The 27,625-nt window shown below is 41.3% G+C and overlaps 1 protein-coding gene across 2 annotated transcripts in view; it reads right to left on the reverse strand.

Moving 5' to 3' along the window:
* The window catches only part of scube3 (signal peptide, CUB domain, EGF-like 3), an 88,051-nt gene that overhangs the window by 48,071 nt on the left and 12,355 nt on the right, over nucleotides 1–27,625 (reverse strand). For both annotated transcript variants that reach the window (XM_073470053.1, XM_073470052.1), the window contains exons 2-4: nucleotides 20,639–20,761; nucleotides 15,673–15,798; nucleotides 6,022–6,156 (exon numbers count right to left, since the gene is read on the reverse strand). In XM_073470053.1, the coding sequence (XP_073326154.1) occupies nucleotides 6,022–6,156; nucleotides 15,673–15,798; nucleotides 20,639–20,761 (384 nt within the window). The remainder of the gene's footprint in view (nucleotides 1–6,021; nucleotides 6,157–15,672; nucleotides 15,799–20,638; nucleotides 20,762–27,625) is intronic.

Consider the following 27,625-nt stretch of genomic DNA (forward strand, 5'->3'; position numbering starts at 1 on the left):
GGCTTTTCCATACACATGTGCTAGCTTGGCTTGACTCAGTGAGACTCGGCATGTCAGCCCAGTGTGGCAGGGATGCAAATACTCCCTCTCCCCACAGTACTGTCGACAAATAGCTGCTAACAAAGCTCCACTAATTTGGTTTCATTTCCTAGAATTTTTTCATAATAGTCCGTTGGCTATTTAAAAGCTTTCATTATGAAGCACCAAAATCAAAAAATGTTGGATTTTCACCCGCAGCAACTCCTGAAACAATAAATACTGTAGATATCTAAAAGTAGGGACAGGGACACTGGAGAGAAATTAAAATTCAAACCACAAAGATTCAGTAAGAAGCTACACAATTAATCAGAGCTAAACACATACACTTTCTTAGATTTCCTGCACGAAACATCGGGCAGGCCAGACAACTTTGGCCCATGGTACCCACTTCTGGCCCTGATATTATCTGTATGAAGACGATAAGACTGAATACAAGATTTATTATATGTGACTTGCATAACAGCCCATCAGTGCACACTTTAGGTAATCGCCTTACCGGATATTCAGAAATGTGCAGGACTAAAATTATGGATGTGTGGGTTGACTGAGCCTGAAATTCCAGCTTTGCAATGTGCTGGATCCCGTCTCACGCACATACTGTATAGTGCGTTCTTGCTATCCTCCTATATAAGAGAGACAATAAATCAAATGCAAAGCAGTGGAACCCTTCTTGACCTAAATGGCATTCCTATCAACCGCTAAGCACCTTGGCTGGCCTTTCAAAGGCTTAATTTCTTGACTGGGAGAAATGTTTGGGGAGAATAAATGAACTGTTACATTTTGTCCAGCTTGACGATGGAGCCTTCATTTGGCCGGAGTTATTCCTGTTCGGGTGGAAGGCAAGGGGGGACAGGGGCAGGTCTAATAAGAGACAGGCCAGCAGCAGCCTTGTCATTAGCTGAGAGGCTGGCAGACCCCTGCTGCCTAATTGGCCCAGGCTCACTGCTAACAAGGGCTTCCTACCAGCAGGGGAAACAGACTGTTAGCGCCGTGCACTGCAGTGACCAGCTCTCCACTGTCCCCAGAAAGACTCGCAGAAGTTGCCCAGGGAACACCTGACCCATTAACGCAAAAAAATGGAAAGCTGATGTCTTTTTAATGAGAACAATAAAGCTCATGAGCAAACTGCACCCCAGGCATTGCTCTTTAAGAGGAGCCTCGGCAGAATGGATGGAGGGTTGCATTTAAACCGACTTGGCAGCGAGATTAGATCAGTTTTAATTTTCTGAATGATTTTTTTTTCTCCCTGAGCAACTTGAGCATAATTTTTCAGTGAGCGAGGAAAGTGATATTTGCAACTATTCTGTAGGGTTATTGTCCAACAGCTCGGCGAGCCACTTCCTCACCGCTTCCATTTTTCTTCAGACACACACTGTTGTAATAAGAGCAGTAATAATAAGCAGATGAGCAGTTGTTCTGTCTTTCGAAAATAATGAAAAAATGACAGGGTGGCTATCTGGTGAGTGAAGGAAGTTTGTAGATTTATGGCAGCTTTAATCTCTTGATCCAAATGTATCTCATCTGGAAGCAATAAAGACAAAATTAATATGAAAATGGAAGATTAACAGGAACTGAGGGCATTCATCAAGAAAGACAAAGGAGAGAGGAAGTGAAAGAGAGACGGGGTGAGTTTTGGCAAGATTGGACCGGTGCTCACTGTCTACTTCTGATATAGTCATAGCGCTTTGAAACACATGATCCAGCTTTTCACTCCACTCAAATAACACTGCGTTTATGAAATGTAAACATTGACAGTTCACTAGGCCAGACTGATCTCATAAACCAGACTTCCAAGATCCGCAGTTCACTGTCCAGGGGACTTAGGAACATCACAGTCTAATGACTCCCAGCATGAGCAGTTATCTTACAAAAGAGAGAGGCGTAACAACGAGGAGGGCAGAGATGAAGAGACACTCAGATCCTGATGTACATGCTGCCAAGGCTTTCTGAATGCTGCAAACCCAAAGATCCAAAAGATTCACATCACAGTCCCGGCCTCAAACTGGCAGAGCTGAGAAAACTGTAGACAGCTGGATAATTACTCTATGAATAAATGTGTTTGGTGATAGTGATAACAGCTGCTTAGCTCTAATGTTGCCTTTCTGAGCTATGGATAAAAGTAGCGAACCGAGAACAGAGGCACTGAAACAAACAAGCAGAGCGACAGCACAGAGAGCAAAATCAAGGACATTTATATTCTGGGGTCAAAAACCCAATGACCTCAATATCCAGAAGAAGAATGAGTCTGCATTTAAGGTCAAACAAATTAAGATTCATATTTGGTAAGAAATCAGTGGACTTTGCTTTTACTTGTGCTTGTATTTGGTCAAAACGGTAAACATCAAAAAGAAAAAAATAGGTTTTATCTATTGTCGTATGTAGCGCCAATGTCAGTCCTGTAATTTGACCACCACCTGGGAGCCAACACTTTGTCCTATCTGTGACTTGAACATTCCCTGTGTTAGTCTGAGGCCACTGACTGTGTATAAAGATGGACAACGCGTCTCTGCTTCCTCCCATTGTAAAGAAATTAAGCCAAAATATCCCGGATAGGAGTGCTGCCATCTTACTACACAGTAGTGATTAGGTAGTGGAGTTGCGTATTGAGATCCCACCCGCTCAGTTGTCAATCATGACGTCACACCCACTTTTTATAGCACCAAATAAGTGATTTCAATCAAACTTGTCAGAAAAAGGAAGACTTGAACATACATCAGCATGATAAGAACTATTTTGGAAACGGCCCATGTCCCATCTGCTAGCGTACAGGGCGCGAGATTTAGGACCTATACTGCAGCCAGCCACCAGGAGGCGATCAAGATGTTTTGGCTTCACTTTTTGAGAGCTGTCATGCCATCTTTCTTTATATGAGTGACTTGACTGTGTCAGAGGTCAAAATACCTGTCGCTGTGAGTTTTGACAAAGTGATCATTCACTATCCATCTTATTTCTAACCCCATGGTATCTTATGAGTGAGGTTTCCAGCGCATCCTGTCACTTAACTGTCACGGAGGCAGCATTTTCCATGATAATGCTAATCCTCTTTTGTAGAGCACCTGGTACAGCTTATCATTAATTCATGAAGATATAGCTTGGTGATTTATCAAGTGAATACTACTAACACTATTATTATTGATTAGCCCACTTAGCTAGCACTTCTAAAGCCTTGAAAGTGCTGCAGGTGTGTCAGTTCTTACGATAATTCAGCTGAGCACCAGAAGTACCATCGTTTCCTCAAGAAAATCATTAATAACCACAAAGGGAGAAAGCTAACACTAGCTAGTTTGTCCTCCTTTAATGTGGCACAAAGTTAGTGCCCAGGAGCTTTTAATGCTAATGCTGAAATAACATGAACGTCAAGTAATGTCTAGTGGGCTGCAGCGCTAACATTAGAGAGCTAGGCTTATACGTTCCAAGTGGCAGCTAGTTAGCCTAGCTTGCTTGCTTAATGCTATAAAAAAGACAGACAGATCAAACAGTTACAAACAGTTAGCGAGATAGCTTAAGCTATATCAGCGGGTAAAAAAGAGGAAATAATAATAATGATGTCTTGTGCCATCATTTAATCGACAATGTGTCTCCCAGCAAAGTCAGTTCTCTGCTGTCAGTCACTTGTTGCCATGGGAAACACCCACCGAGGGGCCTGACTCTAATGTTTCCATAAATACACCCAGATAAGGTTTTTATCCTCCTTTGAAAAATGGAAAAGTATGCTGAAGTTTAATCATTGTTTCAGTATTGTTTATGGGTATTTTATGTACACGTTGACTATAAGATTAATCAGGAAAATAAACCCTAAGTGAAGCAAATTCTGTCTTAAAAATGTCCTTGGCACTGGGATCGGAAAGGCTGATAATACAAGTTAGAAACAGTCTAAATGAAACAAATCAAAACCAGCACATTCTGTAATTTAAGAGGTTTTGTGAAAAATGCTCCCTCCTACAGTCCTCCTACACTGATACGTACAACAACCTTAACGACCTCTAGTATCGTATTATTTCGACCAATTTAATAAACAAGAGTGGATCTGTTACAAACTACAGACACTGAGCTGCTGTTTCACTGACTGCGACAAGGCAATATGCATTACAGAGACACTTTTTTGACGGCTTTAAACACAGCTATGACATTATAAATGTATGTGTGTGCACTGTGCACTGTTTTCTGATGAGTAAGCCTCAGAGCAGGTTGGCTTTGCACCTTCCCCTGTCACGTCTCCATCCCACAGGAATGCTCTATAAACAAGAGGTGTGTCTGCCCCGGGCTACACCTTTAATTGTTTTCTCTGCTCACAGACCCCCGCAGGCCACTCTCATACCACCAATACCTTAAAATGCTGCCAACCTCTAGATTGGTTCAATTTGAAAGGGTGGGAGCAAAACAAAAAGAGATTTATCCCCGTTCGTCTTTTTCCACCTCAGACTGGAGAGACCTTTGCTCACCTTTCATTAAGGGCCTGTTAGGGCCGATCCCATAAATCTGCACAGCTCGTCATAATATTCAAAACACCTCGGCCTGATAATTTGCATGTTATATAGAGATTCGTAATTGTAATGATAATTTATCATTATCCACAAATGTGTGAAATTGCCTTTGGCTCCAACATCGTATATCTTTTCTACCGTTAAATAACAGCTTCAAAGGGTAGCGTTACATACATGTTTACTTCAAGTTTTCCAGACATAACATTGTTATGACATCATGAGTTTTTTGTTTATAGTAAGCACCTACATGGCATTTACATCCGACAAATTGTTACAGATGTGTACAGATTTTGCAAAGTTGTTACATTTGTTACGAAAGACTTTTTCTAAATCTGTAGCATCTTCCCAACAGCAGTTCTATAAATTCTTTAAAAAGGGGATGAACAAGATCAGACACAATATGCCTGACATTTCTTTTATCTGTGTTTTATGAATAGATGCCAGTTGTTTCTGCTCTTTCCTCATAATTTTGCTGACTGTAAAAATAAACGGAGCTAGAGCATTTCTGCAGAAAAGCTGAGGCGTCTGCCTTCAGGCATATCACATTGTAGGCACGCGATGATGTCGATACGTTATGTGCGGTGCAAAACATTGTGTGGTGGTAGGTAAGTTTCATTGCTAGCTTCCCACTTTTTCCTGCTATTTAAAGGAAGCATTATCCAGATAGTAGATGTGCCTACATTGGCATGTTCAAAATATGTGCACACTCTGCTTTAATGATTAGACAGGCTGCTCTCAGTCACTTAAATCATTTCCTTGTTAACAGCAATGTCATTGCAGCATGGGTGCCACATTATTAACTTGACAGGATGGAGGAAACTCTCAAGAGGAAACAGAGTTAAACTCCCCTGCTGACCGATCATAACACTGAGTCCATTCCAGGCTTCCCTGGCATTACCTGGACAAAACTGACTCTCTACCTTTTCTTTCTTTTCTTTCTTTGTCCCCTTCTCTTTAGCATAACTAGGTCTAAATCCCCATTAATAAAAGCAGCTCTCCTCCCCTTAAAATACTGTCACATTTCTGCAGAAGCCTGTTTTGTTATTATGATACACTCTGATGGTCTAATGGTCACATCAAAATGTCTAAAATCGATGAGACCTTGTACTTGTTGAGTTGTATACTTACATACATACATTATCGCAAATATTTCCAACAATTTTAACACCCAGAGGAATGTTTAATTATATTCAAGGTAACGATGCATTTCATTTGGTCGCCCATCACTATAACTTCCCAGAAACTGCAGATGATATGTGACAGAGTGAGGAAGGAGGTCGGCGAATGTGACACAACCCGACGTGAATAAAACTTTAATAAATTGCCTCGTCTGTGAACATTTCTGCCTGAGTCACCTCAGACAGATAGATTTTCATCGGCAATGGTGCGTTTAAAATAATAAGCTTTCAACACGTAATATCCTGCCTAAATCACCGAACAGCGTGTGTCCTATTTTTCATAAATCACCAATGTGTGTGTGTGTGTGTGCATGACTAACCTTTAGGCCGTTGGATACAGGTATGCTGGTTGTCGCTCAGGAGGAATCCTTCTCTGCAGCGGCACTCGTAGCTGCCCATCATGTTGACACAAATCTGTTGGCATCCGCCGTTGCCTTCGGAGCACTCATCCACATCTGCCCGGAGACAGACACACCAAACAAAATTAATAAGATCACTTCAAGACAGAACAAATGCTACACAGATAATTGTTTGTCTGAAGGGTGTCTGAGATCAAATCATGACCTGTTTCATGGACAAGTAGCTGTAAATCATAATCAAACATACACAGTAGGAACACACAAACATACTTTATCAATTACTAAGTATAATTACTTACAAAGTAACCAACAGCGCTTCTGAAAGAGCGGTAATGCTTTGGATTTTAAGGCAGTATTTTTATACACATCAGTTGTGGAGGAAGTATTTATATCCTATACTTAAGTAGAAGTAGTGATTGAATATAACTAAGTAAATTTACTCATGTACTGGACTGAGTTTTGATGTACTTTTTACTTCCACTCAACTACAATTTAAGACTTTAACTCAAGTACTAGTCATATGGGTGATGTTCACTTTTACCAAAGTCATATTTCAACACGATATCTTTACTTTTACTCAAATATGACTTTTGATGTTATGATATGTTAATTAATTATTTATACTGATGCATTAATGTGTACGTTTTTTTTGAAAAGTGCATCATATTTCATAAATTAATTATGTTTCGTATGCGAAATCTAAATCTGGAAAGTTGTGTAAATGTAGTGGAGTAAAATGTACTAGTGTAGTGGAATAGTAGATTGGAAGTATACAGTAGCATGGAATGGAAATACTTGAATCCATTAGTATCTTGAATCTGTACTTACAATGAGTACTTTAGAAAATGCATGTTGCTCCATTCTACCACTGGCTATGATAATGTAATTCATTTGATTTCTGCCAAAAGCTTTTTTTTTTAAATTGAACTGAAATCAGTCCATAAATAACAAAATTCTCTATCACTATCTAACTGAGTTCTTCTTCTTTCCTTCTGGTATCTGAACTTGTTTAAGAAAATAATTTAGAAACTATTCTATCTAACTACTACATCCATAATGGAGTTAGTAAAACAACCACAGAGATTGTGTTTCGAGTGCAAATGTTATATAAAAGCAAAACAAAAGGCCCAAAAAAAGTGTTTGGATATTATGAAAAGCCAGAGGAGGTTTGTCTTAAGCTGTCTGAGGAGGCAGCGTCTGTCTTAATGGTTATCTGACATGGCAGCACACCAGAGTTGCACTGAAAACCTCCAACTGTGCAGCACTAAGCCATAAAAATGCGCATGCAGCACAATCTCCTGGCAAGTGGGAAACCTGATCCACCTGGGCCAGAGTACCTGCTGATGACGAGTGTCTGTCAGCCCCGTGACGGGAGGAATGCAGGGAGAGGGAGGAAGGAGGGTGAAGGGGGGAAAGTAGAGATGGAAAGAGGAGAGAGTGGGAGACATGAAGGGGGGCGGGAGGGTAACAAGCAACAATGTGAATCCACCTCAAGTGCATACAAAGGCCTGGCATTTACAAAGGTGTCGCCTGAGGCCCCGTCCCACCACGAGGGAAAACTGACCACAGCCGAGAGTTGCTGACTTCATTTCCACTGATAATGAATTGTGCACTTCCAGCTGTTCTCTCCAAATGGCACAAAACTTTTTCCAACTCATTGTGCGCCTCGACAAAAGAAACAAATGAACAGCAGTGGAACATCTATAAATCTTCTGACATATTTGTTTAGTATCAACATGAAAGAGAGAGCACAATATAATTTTTTGGCTGCTTTTATTTGTGTGGCGTGCTGAGGCGCTTAGCGGCTCCGGTCTCCCCTGTGCGTGACTGCGCTGTAGCTCTGGAGGTGACACTCCATATTCCTTCTTCCCCCGGAGACCTGGGCTCTGTCCCTCCCTACCGACCACGCTGGAACCTTATCCATCCCTCTGCTCGATGCATCAATAATCCGCTGTATACACAAGGCTTTTTTTTAATAAACTGTCATGCGAAACTAATTTACTGTCTATTTGTCCAGTCTGAGAAGGCCTCTAGATTAAGTTTCCTTTCTGGGGAATTTTCAGGCCGGCAGAGTTAGAAATTAAACTTCACTCTGTCCTCTTCTTTTTCCACAGAGAAACGCAGAGACATCTGGATTCACCAAAGGCGTAAACACACACAAACTGTTCTCAGAAAGTGGCACCTGGCTAGACAGAAACCCATAGAGCTGGAGGTGAGTGGCAGGTAGCACTCATGACCCTCGCTGGCTTGCCAAGTCTGCTGTCCTGTTCTCACATTCCTGCAGCAAAACTGTCTCTTTCCTCTAAAAACAATGTGTCGTGTCAGTTGAGGCCGATAAGAAAAGCATCGCGCTGCAGCCAAGTGAAGCCACGCACTCAGAGAAAAAACAACGCTCAGGAAAGTTAACATTTAGACTTTAAGTAAAAGGAGGACAGTATAGAAAAAAATAGTTGGACCAGTTTTCATTCAACTGTGCGGCTGCCTTGGTGTTGACCTGACGGTCTCATCTCTCCATCATCAAAGTGGCAGCACCAGAGAGAAGCCCTTTGAGCTAACGAAAGCTGCCAACAGCCTACAGCTGCACCTTTGCAGATAAACTGTTAGCAGGCAGCAAAAACTCAAACTCTGCAACTCATATGGGAAAAGATCCCAACACACAAGCCTCTCTCTCTTTCTCTCTCTCTCTCTTGCACACACAACCCCAAAAATTCAAACATGTAAAGGCTACACAAATACAACAGTCCTCAACGTATGCACAAAATGCCCATGAGAAATGCAACCAGCCTCAGAGGGCCTGTGGGAATTCTCTTTCCATACCCTCAGCGCATCAATGAAGGTTTCATTTCCTGATTCCTTCATCCCTCCAAATGAGGCGTCGCCTGTCAGTAGATCTCTCCTGTTTAAATAGCTCCCATAATTGCCTGTGTTGTGTGTTGGGCAAGGCTGGCGTCCAAAGCAAATATTTCCAAGCGGAAAGGGGTTCTGGCATGGCCAGGAGAAGTGCTCATGTTATTTGGACTTAAAACATTTTTTAAAAATTCTCTTGAGAGGATGGAAAGAAAAAAACGTCTTAATCAAGTTAAAAGGGCCGCCTCGCTTCAGAACGAGACATGTCTCTTCTCTATCCCTGCTTCACTCAAAGAGACGAAGGGGAAAGGAAGGTTCAAACGGAGAGAGATTAAGAGATTGGTTGTGTTTGCGGAGGCCATGTCCGCTGGTTTCTCAGATAGCCTTGACTGTATATATAACATTTGGCCTTGCGCAGAGCTTTAGAGCCATGTAAACATGGTGGTTGCCTTACAGAAACTCCTGAACTCTTATTTTGGAGAAACGCTCAACTCTTTCACTCACCCCGCCTTTTTTTTTTTTTTTAAAAGGTTCAGCGACTTTGGGGGCATTTATTGCTGACCCAGAGTTTTTTGTAGAGGGGGACGGGGGTGAAAAACGACTGCTGTCTGTCATCAAAGCTGTCCATGCATCTATCCCACTGCTTGGCTACTGTCTGGATCAGACAGAAGTGTCTCTGTGGTCTAGACAGACCAGAGACAAGGAGGTGAGTGGACGGACACTGGCCTCTTTGGGCATTTCATTTACAGGAGTTAAAGAGGCACCCACTCTAATAAGGCAGCAAATCGGAGCCATGTGCAGCGACAGGCAGCAGAACAGCCGTTGCACTGCGTGGGCTGACCGTGCTGCTCTGGTAGATGAGCACGCACCACTGACGACGGAGTAGCACATACACAGCCAGCTCCAATTAAAACGAGATCCTTTCCTTTTTCAAACAGGATTACAGGATTTCCTCTTTTTCTTCTACAGTTCAGTGACACAGCGCGTTTCTTCACCCACTTGAATGAGCAGTGACCAAGGCGCCAGGTTTGAACCCAGCCTGCGAGGACATCTGATTTCACAGACGCCGAAACAAACACTCAGCCTCAGTCTGACACACGTCAGCTGAGGTTGTATAAATTGATGTGTTGCAGGAAGTCCTTATCTTTCATCTGCAGAACAAACACTCTCTTAAATCATAGAAGTGTGGGTGACTATTGCAAACTGAAAGTTGATGCATGAAGACGCTTACAGTATTTAGCTTTGAACAATTTATTGGTTCCAGCGCTTCCTCACTGCCTGACCCACTGGGTCAGCTAACTGATTCACATCTGCTGAGCAAACACGAATAAAATCTCTGTTTACTGTAGAGTTTGATTCTTAAATCAGCAGTGAGGGTTGATTTTTAAACTATCATATAAACAAAACTAATGCAGCTTTGATTGAACTCAGACTTTTTCAACTTCAGGCCTGTTTCCCAGGTAACTATTTTGGTAAATAAGCACAGATTCCGCGTCCGATCTCTCGCTGAGTTCTTTCACAAATGAAAAACTATGAGCTAAGATCATGCTAAATGGTATTCCTCTGTTCCACCAAAACAAGTCTGGAAGTATTTTAAAAACAAAACCCCAGGATAAGTGTTTGGGTGGACAGCCTCATGCCAAGGAGACGAGAGGCCCTGTGCTGACGTCTGACGGCTCCAAGTCTGCTACATGTTCACGTCCCTAAGCTCAATCTCAGGCTTGAGTTTCCCCCCAAAGCTGTGCCAGTGGGCTCAGCTGGAATTGTTCATTTCATGGTGGATGGGACTGAACAATCCTGAGAGGAGAGAGGGAGAGAGTGTGTTGATATAGTCTTCAGGAGGCAGCTAATGCACCAATCTCAAATCCATCCTTTAACTCATCACTCCGGCTCCTCTCCTCTGAACTGTGGAGAGACTCTCTTGTCCAAACTCGATCTATGCATGTCACAACAAAAGCAAAGTGATTGCGACCTGGGGAGACAGAGGGGTATTTGCATCAGCAGCAGGGAAGTGAGGAGGGTTAGTGCTAAGCTCCAGGAGTCTCTGTACTATGCCAAAGTCCTCTGGGTTTGATGAGAGAGATAGTTAACCAGATCATCATTATCCTGACGCAATCCTACATAGTCAGGGAGTTGAAGGTGGTAGTTAAAAGCACCTCTTCAGGGCTAGAATCAAATGTTTTCTGTGAAAGTGAAGGGTGTGGATGTTATCATCACTGCCCTGGAAGAGCGGCCAATGCACTTAAAAGGAATGCATTTAAGAGCGCAGCAAAGGCTGTGGAGCAAATCAGCGTGACGCTCTTTGATGACTACTTTTTCCCATCAGGACCTGGTCAATAATACATCAGTCTGAAACCTCCTGTTTGATTAACCAACCTCGCAACATGATCCCAAAGGATTACAAGAGCAGGGGTACAGGTTCAGCCAGGCGACAACTCAGAGACCCTGTGGCCGATGACAGATGAAGCTTCTTCTGCGGGACTTAGTGTTCAGAATCGCATTCTAGTATGATGTCAAATTGAGCATGTTGTCCGTTTCAACTGCATAGATTTTCGATTTTGTGTATGTGAGAAATGTATACTACATTAGCAAGAATTTCTGAGTATGTGCTGTGAGCTTACTGAACATCTGCAGCCACCCCAAAGTATGTTGGGTCTCTTCAGACAAATTTGCTTTGAATGTACATTTCGGAGTTGAGTGGCTCTATAGCCCACAGATTCCAACAGGGCCCGTCTCTGCGTGTTACTGCGATACAGACAATGCTTGTGTTACCAGCGGCTGCGCTTACCGCTCTGCTCCACACAGAATACTAACCAAGTCTATTTTGAAGGAAGTGGACCAAAGCCTAGCTAGCCAGTTGGCTAACTGCCTGGCCAGACCCATCTTACATACAGTCACACAAACTACTGCAGCTATTGACTACAGGACATTTCTTTCTACTGTGTCATATTTATTCTGTTTATTTACTATTATTAAAGTATTCAAATTCTCCTCCTCCTCATGGCTCTTTCCACTTCCAGTCACCTCCTCAGCTCTTCATTTATTTTTATTTTTTTTATCTTAATAGTAATTTTTCCTCATAATTTTTTCCTCAATCATAACTACAAACAATAGCCTTTTCTAGCATTCTCTCCCCTTTCATCCTAATTTGACTTAAATAAATGCTGGAAAAGATTCCAGTATATTAAGTGGAGGAGGTAATGTTGATTTACATTTGTGATAAACAATTTTCATTCAACATTAGCTGGCACATGGATGGATTAAGGAGACGGATAATATTGTGATCAATACAGCTGTGTGATGCAGAGAAGACGTACTACTTGAGTATACTTCAGTGTCAACAGTCTGTTGTTTATTTAGTATATGTGTATGTAGAAGGCAGTACGTTGGTATGCCAACTCAAACACAGTCACTCTCAATGTGACTTGGGGGGAAAAAGACAATTTCACTTTACAACTACAACCACTAACAAATCACTAAACAGTCTTAACCGATGTGACCTTTTCTTAGTTGCTACTGTTAAAGCTGTTCTTCAAAAGCCTGTTTCAAAGCTGTAATGACATTGCTTTTGTGTTTTAGATTGTGTGGCGTCTTTGGGGAAGGTTAAAGTAAAAGGGCATCCATTTCCCTATAGATTGCACAGGGAATTGAGGTCTGCTGAATCAATACAAACCAAATCAGGTTTGGTCAATAAAAATCAAAGGAACATGGCGTGTTAAGCTGTGTTCAGTTCCACGGCAAGAGGGAGCAACATGTACGACTAACAGAGCAGAGCATGATGAATATAAGCAAACAACGCAATGACAGAAGCTTGGTGGCGCTTTGTCGAACATCTGTAATATCTATTTCAAGCCTGCTTTTGTTTCTCCCAGTGAGTCATATTCAGGCTGCATGCGATTGTGGCGTTTAGACTTTATGAGAGCATAAGAAATATATTTATTTGTGTCTTTTAATTCCAGCTAGAAGTGAAATGCTGCGTTTTGTGGTTGCAAAGAAAGGAGGTATTTGTGCAGATGCTTATGATATTAAGCTAGCTGAGAGGGTTTAACAAACTAGCAGTGATAAGAGGGTATTCAGGTTTCTGTAGGACCTCAAACAAAACACATAGGTCATAAATGTGGGGACGGTGGTGCTACAGTGGGGAACTAATAGCCTTCCTGCATCTGGTTTTCATTCTAAAGAGGATGTGTGTTTTGGATTAAATTGACATTGATTCCTCTGTTTTTCCTAAGTCTCTAAAAATCCTTTACAGCCTCTGCATGGAAGAGGTGCAGAGATTAAATACCATCCCTCCCTTACCTCTGTGCGATAATAGCCATGATGACAATTATTAAAGATGTAATCAAGTTCTTATTTGCTTCACTTCTTCTCCTCAGTGAGTTCTGAGAGGGTACAATAGCTCCCTGTGAGGTAAATTATACAGTGAGCGGCGTCTCACTCCGCACAGACAGGAGCAGTGTGCTGTGATATTGCATTGCTTCCACCTTGCTGAATCCCTGACATCTTTGTGGGGTGTAGGGCAGACCTCAGAAACCAGAGCGTCCCCAGCCAGGCGCACCAGGCTGCGTTCTGCTTCACGCTCCGCCGCCTTCTGCCACCGCCCAATGTCATTATGCTGCCAACACATCCAATTACAAGCAGCCGTGTGGCACGTGCAGCAGTGAGCAAACAAAGAAGACATCGACAGGGATGCGCGTGCGCTGGCCTACGTCTGGTCCCTGTGCTGACACTGTCACTCACACACACATACACACACATTGGTGCCTACTGGCTAAAGAAGAGCAGAGAGCAGGAGGTTATGGACACCACTGAGAGTTTGTGCTGCACTGTGACCACGAAAATCAGAGGAAATAAAACAAAATCACAGGAGCTTTGTGGAAAAACAACATGGGGTAAATCCAAAGAGAGGCACCTTGAAGATCTCAGACTCTAAACTCAGTGTGAACTTTTGAGGATCAGGTGAACGTCTCCTCCTCTGCAGCCTCGGGCACATCTGGTTTATAGGGGCTCTGAGGGGTCTGACCTCGTCTGGGAACCAGCTGCTTAGCTGCTCTCCACTGCAGGGCCAAAGGGACTAATCTTTTCTCAGGGGCCAAAAGGAGCTTAAACCTGGAAGAGGAAGCTGGGGCCTTAACATGAAACCTCGGCTATACCTCTTCCTCTCCTCTCTTGTGTTTGTGCTGAGGATTATTTCCTTAGCTGAGCAGAGTGGAGGCATTAGAATGGGTTAAATTCTCGAGAAAAAGAGGTCTTTAGAGTCCTTTGAGGTCTCAAGGCAAGAGTTGGATTTGTACTTGACAGCCATATATATGTATTTACCATTCGGTGTGTCTTTATGCTTGTGTTTGCCATGCCGAGATTGCATATATTTTACTCATTTAAAAATCTATTGGATGAATATCTTCAAGGGAACATAAGAGATTTCAAAAGTCCTTGCTTTCCTGAATACAGGCTATTTGCAGGAACAAATAAAACATGGCAGATGGAGTTAAAAACTTGAAAGCTTGTTTGATAGTGTGTGTTTCACTATGACAAATTTATTCAAAGGGATCGATGGATGCAACGCTGTTTGATGCAACAGCAGCAACCACACAACCATATATTGCAATTACACACCTGCACGCAAGGCAGGAGCTGATCCACGACACAGCAAATGATCCACGCACAGCTGAACGCTGTTGCTAAATGGCTTGGAAAATAGCCCTGCTTTACACTGTAGATACAAACGCATGAGCGAGGAGGAGGCAGAGAGCGAAGGATAAAGAGACAAATACAGTAAGACTCTGAGACATGAAGGTACAGTCGAGTCAGAACAGGTTTAATATCGATAAAAAGATGTGTTTTCAATTCCTGTGTGCTTTAATCCTACTTCAGCAAGTAGATGTGGAACTGATATGAGTGTGTTGCCTTGTATGCCCCTATGTAAATTCCATTTCACAAAAGAATGATTGTTAAGTGCCGATAAGTTTTTCTGTCATCACTTCACGGGAATGTGAAATCCTCTGTAGCAAATCGTTGGTTACTTTTCAGAAAACTCACAGGAGCTAAAAGGGTGAGACGCGCCTTTTAATATCAAGTGAAATGCATCACGCTGAGGTTGTAACAAAGAGGGAGATGATTTCAGAGGAGCAGCAGGGTCTGACTTGGGGGTTTCAAAACAAAACAAAGGAGTGTAGGATGGGTGAAGGTGCTAGACAGAAAGAGAGAATGAGGAGGGGGTTTGGTGGATGATGTCTATGTTTAGCAGCTCCTTGCAGCATAAAGTGTTTTTTTCCCCCCTTCATTTCATAACCTTTTAAGCGTAATGCGTTCTCTGTGAGGTTAGTATGAATGGCACACTGGTGAAATATTAAACCATGGGAACGCACGGTCGGCTGACGGCTCGCTCAGAGCTCCCAGCTCAGGGTCAAGATCTTCATAAATTCACCAATTTTTGTCAGAAAAGTCTCCTTTTTTCTTCTGTGAAAACACATTTGGAGTCTATCTGCTGTATGAAATCGGGAAATGGCTAATATCTGACGCAGCAGTCAATTCAGCCATGAAACATATATTACCATCCATGATGAGAGAAGAATTTATGCATCCGCATGTGTTATGTCAGGATGAGTTTAATGCACATGTTCTCCTGACAAAAGCCCCTTATACAACTATTATAACTACAATTAAGTCAGCAGAACATACAGAGAAACATCTGTTTAAAACACATACGCAGACGCACACCCGCCGTGTTAAGTGCACACACACTCCCAAACATCACACACTCACCTAGACAATTGTGCCCGTCATGTGCCAAGCGGAAGCCATCATAGCAAGTGCACCTGTAATTTCCTGGGATGTTAATGCACTCGTGGACACAGCCGCCGTTATATTCAGTCGCACACTCGTCCACATCTGCAGAGAGAGAATAAAAAAAAGCATGTGAGAGCTGTTTCACCAAAACTTGAAGCAATCATGATCCTTAAAAGAGAGAGTAGTTTGACATTTGGGGGATACACACTTAATCGCTTTCTTGCTGAGAATCACATGATAAAATCAATACCACTCTCACATCTGCCTGAAGCTAAAGCTAGCAGCCAGGCAGCTTAGCTTAGCTTAGTATAAAGACTAGAAATAGGAGGAAACAGCTACTATGGCTCAGCCAGAAGGTGAGAAAATCTGTTTACCAGCGCTAATTAACACGTTATCTCTAACTGGTTTAATCCGAACAGAAACAAGACATTGTGGCTTGACAGGCTTTTGTTTTATATTTCAATATATGAGGAATGGACAGTCATAACAGTGTTACGACAGCATGAAGTTACAATCCCATATTCAGAAAAATATCTCATGTATTTCATGGCTTTCCTCAGTTTTTAACAGAGGTGAGGTACATGAAACACAGCTCTCTCTCCAGGCATCTTATAAGGAAGCCAAGAGTAATGAAAAGATTTACAATAAAATGAATTTATTTGAGAGTACTAGACCAGAATATCCACATCCAGATTTTTTTTATGTCAAGTAGATTTTCAGAAATTCTCCGTGTGGAAAGTTAATGAACAGCTGTTCCATGGAATCAGGTTTCTACATTACAAAAGGTAAAATTCTTACAGCAGGACAGTTACTGGAGACTTCTTCATAACAGGGACGGGATCATTGCTTAATAATATCTCATTAGTGAGATAAAACTGATGTGGTGTTACGTGACCAATTGGTGAGAGCTCCATTTGAAATATCAATCCCTTTTCTAGTTTTTACCCCTAGCCCTCGTTTTCGAGTGCCCCCTTGCCACTCAGAGCAGGGCCTTTCTGTTAAGTTATTCTCCTCTGCTTTTATTATTAAACCTCTTGTCCAAAAGATTAATGCCACTAATCTAATCTTTTCTAAGGTGTTCAAGAGCAGAAGAATTTCCCTCAAGTACCTTTTGTATGATCTTTGTACAGATGCAACAAACAATACACAACATAATAATTAGTGAGCCTTATAAGGTGCTGGGAAGGAAAACATTTGTCACTTTTGGATGGAGCCAGGCTAGTTTCAGTGAGAAAGTACACAAGCATTTTTTCCGAAAAATGTCAAATCATTCCTTTAATGAGTGCACTAAGGCCATTAAGTGCAATACAGACAATTAAAATGATGAGTTTTGTTCCATCTCTACTTCCATAAGAGCACTTATGAGGTAAACAGAGATGAGACAACAGCTGTGGTAATTAGTTGGTTCACCTGTTACTGATGTAACGTGGGCATATGCCAGAGTTTGACTGATATTGTTTTGTTTCGAAGGCCTAAAACTGAGATTTTAATGCCATATTTAATATCCTAAATTTTGGCCAGTGTCATGCCAAGACATTGCTTTTTCCCTTTGGTATTTTATTGTTGGCAGAATGTAAAAGCCTCTGAAACAGCTTCTTGTCCAGTATGGGGTACTAAAAGGCTTCTACCCAGAGAATGAAGTCATTTGCAGCTCAAAGTACATAAATGTCTATTTATACAAAACACATCATTGGACAATTAAAAGTAAAAGGAAATAAAGTTGTTGAGGGAAATGAAACTATTCCGTGCGTCAGATGGACGTCGTCAGAAAGGAATTTCCATTAAATCAGTACTGACATTATTGGCATTACAGGCCGACTGGTCCAATACTTAATAAAAGGTGAACATCGACCATCAGAGTAATCAATCGATCCAACCCTAACGTTCATCAGTACTGAAACTGAAGAACTGTGACACACGAATGAGAGGGCAGAAGAGGAAAGATAAAGAGAGACTGCAGATTGGTATGACAGCCTGAGTGGAGTTGTCTGTTATGGTTATGATGACGGTTGCGGGGCCTGTACTGAGGAGACCGGGACAAGGTGGACTGAGAACGCAGGGCACTTCAACTCAGCACTTACTGGCCCATTTAGGGCCGATGATCCTGGTCGTTCAGCTCCTCTTTGAGGCTGTTTCACTCAGGACTTAATTGGACTTGACAGCAGAGGGATGGGACTAAGACAAAGAAACACTCTACTGCTCCCTGCTTCTCCACTTCCCACACATCTCTGTCATTCCCCGCTCACAGCGCACAATCACCCATCGCTACTCTACTCCTCTCTAAACCTGAAACACCCACAACATGCAACACAAAAGTGATTTTCCTCCAGTAGCTTTCAATTGGTTTTTATTCTATGCTTGTCACGTCCTCGCCAGTCAACAAAGGTTTGTCCCTTTATATCCACAAGATGTGGAATTGTTATGACTATCTATTGTCTGCTTTGTCAGGGATAGAAGGATAAAGTTCGAGATTATTTCTATTGTTGTCTCTTTATCCAGATGCATAAAACTCTGAGTAGCTTCACCTTTTAAACTGAGCGTACACACACACTAAGAAATATTCATTCCCATTCTGTTCGTCAAATGTATAAAACCATATGTACGCCTGATTCTGTTTAATAAAATCCAATTAATGTGGAACCAGGCACATGTACAAGAGCTTAATGTTGACTCAAACAATTGTATATAACAATAATAATAATAATAATGTAGAAACGCCCTTAAACATCCGTTTCCATATCCAAACATTTAAATTCTCAGAGTTTCCAAAAATAACACCAGGATTTGGGGGAATTTTGCATAAAAACATGTACAAGACATAAAGATTTTTTAATTTTGATGCGATGCCATGAAATTTATGACCATCCTTGGTTTTAGTATATCTGTTAATAAAAGCATCATATAGCTCGAAGGATGTGCTTGAGCAATCTCAATCACAAAAATCGATTGAGTCGCATGAGCGAGGTTAATCAACAGCATCAGAACAGCTGTCATCATGTGCAACCATAAGGCACGACTGTCTATTCTTAGCTTAACACTAATGTATTACGTTGACATGTAAACCATCTCAGTCATCATTGTTAAACATCAGAAGGTGAATCAATGATTAATCTGTAGAGCTCATAAACAGATTATACAAAGTGCTTCGCAATTCGGGATGGAGTGAAAAGATCATAAACAAGAAGATGACAGTCGCTCTAGAAATAAAAAGAACGATAACATTCATGACTCATTCATAAGGTTGCATCTTTCACCTCATATTTCATATCCAAGTCATTATTTCACCCACAGCTATCTTTTGAAGTACAGTATGCTGAGATGCACACATTCTCACTGAACATTCTTCTTTTATGAATACCCGTTTTTGTGTGTACACATTGTTTATGTCCCTAGAATTTTCACAATCCAATAACCTAAATCATAACAGCCAACAATCCACAGTTTTTTGTCAAAAAGACAAAGCAGAAAGTAAAAATTACATTCAGAATCTTTTCTTTTTAAAGCAAGAAAAAGGTAACTAATGTAATCACAAATCCAATATGATGAACAATTAGAAATTATTTCCTTCAAATTAAAATCCAAGTCATTAAAATTAATACAAATGAGTGAAACTAATTTTTTAAAAATCAAATAACCTTCAAAACTGATTCATTTTCGTATTTTGGGAGGTTAGGCTTCACAGATTACAGAAACCTTTAACAAATCTCCCTCTTTTTGTTACTATGGTTCTACTCCACTGCAACAATCAAATTCAACAAGGAAACAGTCAAGGGAAACACAAAGAGGCAATTGTACACTAAAAGACAGTAAATTCTGCTTCAGATAAGCTTTGGGATACATTTTACAGAGGAAAAGGCCATCACTTCCATTAAAAACACATTAGGAAATTCATGAGGAGCGTCCAATGAAGATATAGCATTGTGCTTGAACTCATACAGACTAATAAAATCTGTGCTTTTGCTACATGTTAAACTGAACCAAGCGTTGAGATAACAATACCTAAAAACAGTACTGAACCGCAGACTACAGTACAAAGACAGGCAGGATGAGGAGCTGTTTAAGCGGTAATGAGGATCAAGCCACCAAGCATGAAGACATGAAAATGCTTTTCTTTGTCATCGTCTTTATGCTTACTGCTGACCTATTTAACACCAACAGGTTTGTTTGCATTTCTTTCATTCTTTCTTATCATATAAATACTGCTTTTGAATTTTTGAATTTTACCAGTGTATCAGGCTTGAGAAGCATTCAGAAAACGTTCAGTTCAAAAGAAACCCAAACTTGCACATATTCTACAATAGATTCAGTAGAGCAAACTTTTATGACCTACAGGCAGAAGGCCATGAAAAACACTCGGTCAAGTAAATGAAAGAATAATAACAGTAAGGAAAAAAATGACATTGTGAAATATGGTTTTGTAATAATACTAATAAAAATTGTGGGATATAATGATCCGGAGGCTTTGGGCACGTTGAAAAAGGCTAGAAAAACAGACTTGTGTCTGACAGTCTACGAGGTCTGCCTCTGGCTGTGGAAATATCCCTGACTGCTTGGCAGGGACTCTGACTGCTGTTTCGGCCACTATCTTAATTCTCTCCTCTAACATGTGTAGGAAATTTACTGCTTCATTTCATCTTGTCACAAAGGAGCACTCTGCACCTGGCTTTCCCCCTTCCTCCGTCCACCGCTTGCTCCCTCGTCTCTCCTCCCTCTTCAGGAGAGTCTTGAAACTAATGAGTTATGTTGAGTGAGACAGAAGCTCTTATCAAGCCTGTCCCTGGCCCTGGGGCTTTTCGTTCAGAGAGATAAGACAAATCAACATGAGAAATTTGGCTTTTACTTCAATGTACTGTAAAATGCCTCCTTGTGCACCCACAGAGGGGAGCAGATTGTGCCTCAAACCACAGGTGAAAAAGAGCTGTTAATCCAGTAAGACTTTTACCTTCACAATGTTTGCCGTCCCCTTTATAGCCCGACTTGCAGATACATTTGTATGACTTCAGGGTGTTCTGGCAGATGGCATCGATGCTACAGTTGTCAAGCGCCTCCGCACACTCGTCCACATCTAGGAAAAAGAGGAAAGAGGGAGGGACTGGTTAGTTAATGAAGCTGAAATGTTCTTTATGATTGTAAGACCACAAAATACAGATATGGGTAATCGATCAATCGACTTGACTGTGCTACATTTGACCACTCAGTAAACCACTAAATACCAAAACACAGCAAGTGACAATTTCAAATGTATTTCAATACCCACTTAACTGGACATAAATTAGGGCTCATTAAAATTTTCAAAAAAGAGCCTGAATAACAAATGGACTTAGTTAAGATGCCTGCTGTCAAATTACTGATAAAGGGGGAAAAAATGTGATAATAAAAATAGTTGTGTATTATTCCAATGTAATTTGGCACATCGGCTTCATTTGGCTAAAAACAAAACAAGACTAAAAGTTTACAGCCATGCTAGTGGCTCTGTGAGGCATAGTGGTGCTTTGAGCTAAATGCTAACAAACGCATCCTAACATGCAAATGTTTAGAGGGTATAAGGTTCACTGTGTTTGTCATCTTAGCATGCCAACATATGCTAATGCTGCTCTGTATATAGTTTTCTAATAAATAATAAATATAGCGAATTCTGATCAATTTCAGGCTTTAGTTAACAACTTCCGATTAGCGCCACCCACTTCCGGTGGGATACAAGGAATTTAGTTGGTTGAACAGGTGAACAAACAGATAATGGCATACTCCATCCCTACTTCGGATCAAAGTCGTTAGGATTCATCCTGTGTGGACCATGAATGTCTGTACAAATTTTCATGACAAGATATTTTAGTCTGGAAGAAAGTGGTGGACCAACAGACAGGCTGACATGATGCTAGCACGGCAAAACCAGTAAAATCTTGTAAAACAGAAAAACAAAACAAGCGGCCTTCACTGGGCTGAACAACACGTTTCAGCTTTTAAAATCAAATGTAGCCTACAGTATGACCGAAATCTGGATTATGAAGCCCAGACTAACCTCCAAAATTCATGCTTGACTAGTTCTCATAGCCCCGAAGAACAGATATGGGCAGAGATAAAATAGCTCAGTATTAAGATAGCTGTTGTGCAACTGCTGGATTGAGAGAATTTGAAAAGATAAGGATGGAAATGGATTTAACCAGAAGCATGATCAGGTTTGCCTTATGGAGCCCCTAATCCCACCAAATCCCAGTTAACTAGCCCAGGTGTTTAGGATTACCCTCCTGCACACTGGGGAAGGGCAGCTTAACAAGGTTTACATAGCTTCCAATATCCACTCTTATCACAAACCCTCTGCAGGAGCCGGCTGATCCCAATGGGAAATAACCTGCAACCTAAACCCCTAAGCTTAGCATATTGGCTATATCTGCCTAGTCCTGGAGGACATGAATTCTGCTGTGAAAGGGAGGACAGTGACAGCGTGGAATACACAAAACTCTGTGGAAAATCACAACCGCAAAAAATGTAACCTAACATACCGAACACAAGGGTTGAGAAGACCTTTAGGCAAACATCATGGAAAGGTAACAACATAAGTTTATTAAGGCTGGTGTTACTCCAGGTAAGTCCAGTATTCATACCAACCCTAGCCCTGCTATTAGCTGCGTGAGTTTCACAGAGTTTGCATCGAGGTTCCAGAGATACTTAATAAACGTTTTGAAAAGTATCACGTGTCTGAATCAAGTCTATACAGATGGTGTAGATGTAATATATAGGTATATTTGTGCTAAATGCTAATGTCAGCATGTTATCATGCCTACAATGACGACTGAGAGCCAAAATGAAACTGCACTTTTGTTCAAGAAGTAATCAAACTTGACCCGACAATGAAATCTGAAATGAGACAAAACTATTTAGCCCCGATGCATGATCTTTACGGTACATGTCCACCATGGTATTTTTTGACGTGACGGATCACGCCACTTTCCCGCATTGGACGCTTGATGGACATGCCACTAGGCAGTGTCATGATAAACGATTGGCAGGTGCTTTCAGGCTACACCCTACTGCAACAACGCAAACACTGGCTGCACCTGATTGGATGAACGCTGACACTTGTGGGCTGCTCCTGAATTTCAAACCAGACCAAGATGGCAGCTCGTTTGGAAAATCTCTCTTGTTTTACAAAAGAATTCACCAAAATGTGTTTCTGAAAACATTTGAGGCAAGAATAAAAAGCTGTGCATTTGTGAATCGGTCTATATTTAAGATTGAGCACAGATTTTACGCAGAGATTATGGCCAAAAAGCTGGAAAATGACTTTGGTGTATCTTATGGATATGAAAGAAACCTAATTACGATGAGTTAAGTTCCCAACAGATGCCATTTTGTCTAAGAATATGGAGAGAAGGATCAGAAAAAAGCTAGTGCTTGTTATCTTCATTGGTTGAGTTAGTTGACATGAGGAGTGAGATTGGTTAGGGTTAGGTTAAGAATATCAATGTAAACTAATCAGAGGCAGAAGAGGGCAGGTCATGCCTCCACCGTCCTGGAAAAAAAAATCACTGCCAGCATTGTTTTATTGTTAAAATTCTCAGTTGTATGCAAATTGAGCCCCCAGGGACTGAAAAAAGCCTCCAAGCAGAATACGTCGTAGGAGATCTGCAGCAACTTAAGATTGTGTACCTAGTACAAAATAAAAAATGAACTAGCTAATTTTTATTTCTATGAACTTTTCGCTTCAGTCCTCCTCTGGGGACCATCGATGCACAAAATGTAATCTTACAGCCAGAGAGACCAACATTATTTTCCACATTTCCTCGAGACATGCTAGCTTTGCGACAGAGTATTAAATGTCTGAGTCTGGTTTCTAAGTTTAAAAATAGCAAACACATAGTCATGGCAGCAACACTAGGCTGTCTAAATAAGGTGATACCAGCTAAGGTTTCTTCCAATAGTACCATCATTCCTGTAATGATTTGTCAGGTTTTCGTTTCTGTGCAACATTCGGTAATGAATATAGCACCTGGGACAGTTATGGCCCCTCTCTCGCTAAGTTTCCACAAAGCCATTTAGTGATGCAGGAGCTCCCCGAGCCCTGTATTGATTTATATTATGTGAGAACAATATGAATTCTCTTGAGGAGCAGCCAGGGTCCTTTCTCCTTACAGACAGGATAAGAGCAGGAGAGGCTGTGTGAGGAAGTGTTTTTCAATAGATGAGGCATTAATCACAACAAAATATCTATCTTACTGTCAGGTTTCTCGGTGCCAAGTCTCTGTAGCAATTAATATTCATTATGACAGAAACTCAAAGAACACCTCTTTTCATCATGTTATTAATGTTACCGTTCGGAGCATCGGTTCACTTTATCTTTCACGTCTGCAAAGTTGTCGACTCTCACTCTTTCACTTGAACACAGTCTCAGGCTCTCAAACACACTTTTGAAAACATGCCTGAAGTCGGAAACTGCAATTAGGATTCAAAGATTGACAGCGTAACACACCAGCTGAGGTTATATAAGTGTGATATTCTCCAGAGGGAAGAAATTAAAACACATATATATGAAAAGTGCAAAAAAAACCTGCCAATTATATATCTTTTTTCAGCACAACTATGTCTGATGCTGTTCTTGCTCCAGGTCATTGTTGAGTAAAAATGAGCAGCACCAGATATTGCTGTAAGTATCTCTGGTATGTAACCGCTGTGTTTTGATACTTAATAACTTCAGTGCAATTTAATTTGATGACAGAGAGCAGCTTGCTATGCATTTAGGGTCTTAAACAAACAAAACAGCCTCTATGCTTGGTAAAACCACGTAAAGCGGTGAAATTATGTAACAGACTGTACAGAAGCTGCTCCCTCGTCGTCCTCACATCTTTAAAGGTTGGCAAATCTGCACTACAACTACATCCTTGTGCAGATATTACTCATAACAAGTACAGTTAGAGCAGCAGCTAATAACAAAAAATAATGTGAGAAGGTGGGCGATATACTGGTTTCGTCACTGTCACCGGAGTCAGGCTTGGCCGCGCCATGGATTTTACAAGTCACAAGTGATATGTTTGTGTGTTTTAGCCTATTTAAAATAATGTGCTTTACAATGGCAGCTAGGCGACTGAACATGCACTCATAGAACTGGAGTTACATCCAATAACTACTACTTTTCCTCGCTAATGCCGACTTCGATAACGCAAACATGTGGATGGTAAAAACAAAGCACCCCAATTTCTCAGCCGCTGCAATAACCAACACAAACGTCTTCATCTACTCCCACCATCCAATGAAGTGAAGACCCTGTCGTAAATGTCCCCACAACATCTGGAAACTCATACAGGCTTTATGTGCACTAACTATTATACTTCAGACTGCTTTCTCAGCGAGGGCCAGCAACGTATAAAGCATGACATGCTTCAAAACTCGAGGTTAAGGATGGATCGTTACAGTTCAAGCTTCGGAGCTGTACGTTTCAAGACTGCTGTAGGTTATTGTTTATTCTGCAGGTTAACCTGTTGAACTTAGCGTTAACATGTCACACATCTAATGTGGCTGGCGTCTGTTGTAGCATGCTGGAACAACGTTGAGGTAGAATCATGTCTGAGTGGATTATCGCTTTTATTTTAGTAATAACGTGATATAATACTGATATAAAACTGTTTCACAAAAGTAAAAGTAAACTGTGATGATCGAACACTGTCAAATGTCAAATGGCCCATCCCACATTCCTATTGCCTTTGGTGTGAGCTTCACAAAATGAAATGCATACAAATCATGAAATCCTGGCCCACAAACCAACAATAGTCCATCTTCATCAAAGCACTGTTTAAAAAACCCACCCATAAAAGTTGCTGGGAGTGCTCCAACAGACACATGAACAACAAGAGCTCAATGTGCTGGTCTTGTTGGAAACACAACATGTCTTTGCCATGGAAATAAACATGTCAGATTCAATACATCCCTCCCTTCAGTCCAGAGGACGATCCTCTGAACACTTGAGGACAAAAAAAAAAACATGCAGCATGTTCAGAAACACTGCCTTGGTAATTGACTCATGCCCAAGATGAAAAGATTGTGTTTTTCATTGAGAGTTTCTTTCATTCTTTTGTGTTGAGGAATCACAGTTGTTAGGAACAAGTTAAGGCAGCTGAGGGTGAAGCCGCCGCTTTGAGACAAGGATGAATAAACAAAGTCAGAACAACAAAAGCAAAGAAGAAAGAGATGTTGGGCAACACTCAGATGTTTAAGCAGTTTCCTCTGGGGGAGTGTGTCATTTTGAATATTGCTGCTGTTGTAGATCTCCTCTGGTTTATGCACTTTGAGCATATTAAAGCCACAAATAGCTTGAGTCTGTGTTTGAACCCACTGACATTCTCAGAAGATTGAATTCAATGATTTTGTTGGATGAAAACAAGTCGTACCATAAGGAAGCATGTTCTCTCTCAACTTGCACTGGTTCACTTCATGCTTTATTGCATGCTCAATAAACTCTAAACTGTTTAAAAACTTCTAAATCCCTAAATGCATCGCCTCATGCTCTTGATTCTGAAAACCAGACTTTTCATTTTTGGAGGGCGGAGGTAGGAGGGCTAGGTGGGCATATAAAAGGGATTTATTCTGATTGCATTGAGTTTGGGGGATGAAACATTCTCAAATCCTCAGAGGTGGTTATTAAGAAAGTTACTCTGAAAAGCTATTAGTCCATTTATTCCAAAGTAGTCCCTATATGTAAGTCAGAGCTGCCGGCTAAGGGCTGCTGGCCGTGGAGGTGAGACCTTGTCAGAGGTGCTTTTCCTCTCTGATTTATGGGACGGTTCTGGGATAAGCAGGGTATTTAGCCAGGCCGGCTGGAGGGGGTGTTAGCAGGAATAAGGCTCAGAGGGGAGAACGCGAGTGTGTGGGAGAACTGTAGAGCCGAAGGTGTGTAGTTCAAACATAGGGTAATGTTTACTTTGAGTGTTGAGACCCTCGCTGTTTGCTTTGCCCCAAACCTGCCCCCCTCCAACCCATCACCTTTCCTTCAGATACAGAAATAGACTTGAGTGGAGCTGGGACACCCATAGGTGTAGCTTTACTCACGCTGCCAGCAGAGGACTTCAAAATAAAAGTCCAAAAATATGGACCAAGAAATGCATTCAGTCAACGAGAGCAGCTCAGTATTCAGCTGTGTTCTCCTGACAGAATGATTTGGTGCAAGGTCTCACATTAGAGACAAAACATACTTTGTTGACAAAAGCATTTTCAGATGAAATCCTTCATTTTCATGAGCTCCTTGTGGCAGAGGAGGAAGGGTGCTGGGTTCAATTCCATAAAAAGGTGTTCTTGGGATCACAGTGTTTGTCATACTGTGTGTAATTACAAAGGAACATGTATTGTAATTATCCATCTTAGAACCGCACTTACACTATACTTAGGGTTGTGGTTGAGCAGGATGGGGTTAAGGTCAGGATAATTACTGCAGAGCAGCAGAGAGTCTGAATGGCTGTACTGTACAAAAACACACAGTTAAATGTCTTCCTTCTATTCACTGTAATCGACCCACATAATGACAATGGCTGCAACTGACGATTATCTTAACGTTCAATAAATCTGCTGATTATTTTTATGAAAAATTGTTTAGTCGATAAAATGTCTGACAAGTAGAGCGCATACCTCCGCCACGGCCCAACATTCCCCTTTAATTACACTCATAGATACCAGCCACCTAAATATGCCTGATTTTTTTCATCACGATCAACCAAAGGTTAATGAGGTCTATTCTGGACCAAGACCCATCCTCCATCCAAGTTTCATGGACATCTGCTCAGTAGTTTTTGTGTAATCCTGCCGGTAATCCAATCAACCAACAACTGGAGAAACGATTGAAAACATAACCTCCTAGAGGCCAAAGAGGCGTCTTCAAATAAGTTTCTTTTGTCCAACCAACAGGACCTGGTTACTCAAGATAATCCACAGGCCTTGTTGTCAGCAA

This window comes from Pagrus major, chromosome 7 (assembly GCF_040436345.1).
Source record: "Pagrus major chromosome 7, Pma_NU_1.0".
Classification (NCBI taxonomy): domain Eukaryota; kingdom Metazoa; phylum Chordata; class Actinopteri; order Spariformes; family Sparidae; genus Pagrus; species Pagrus major.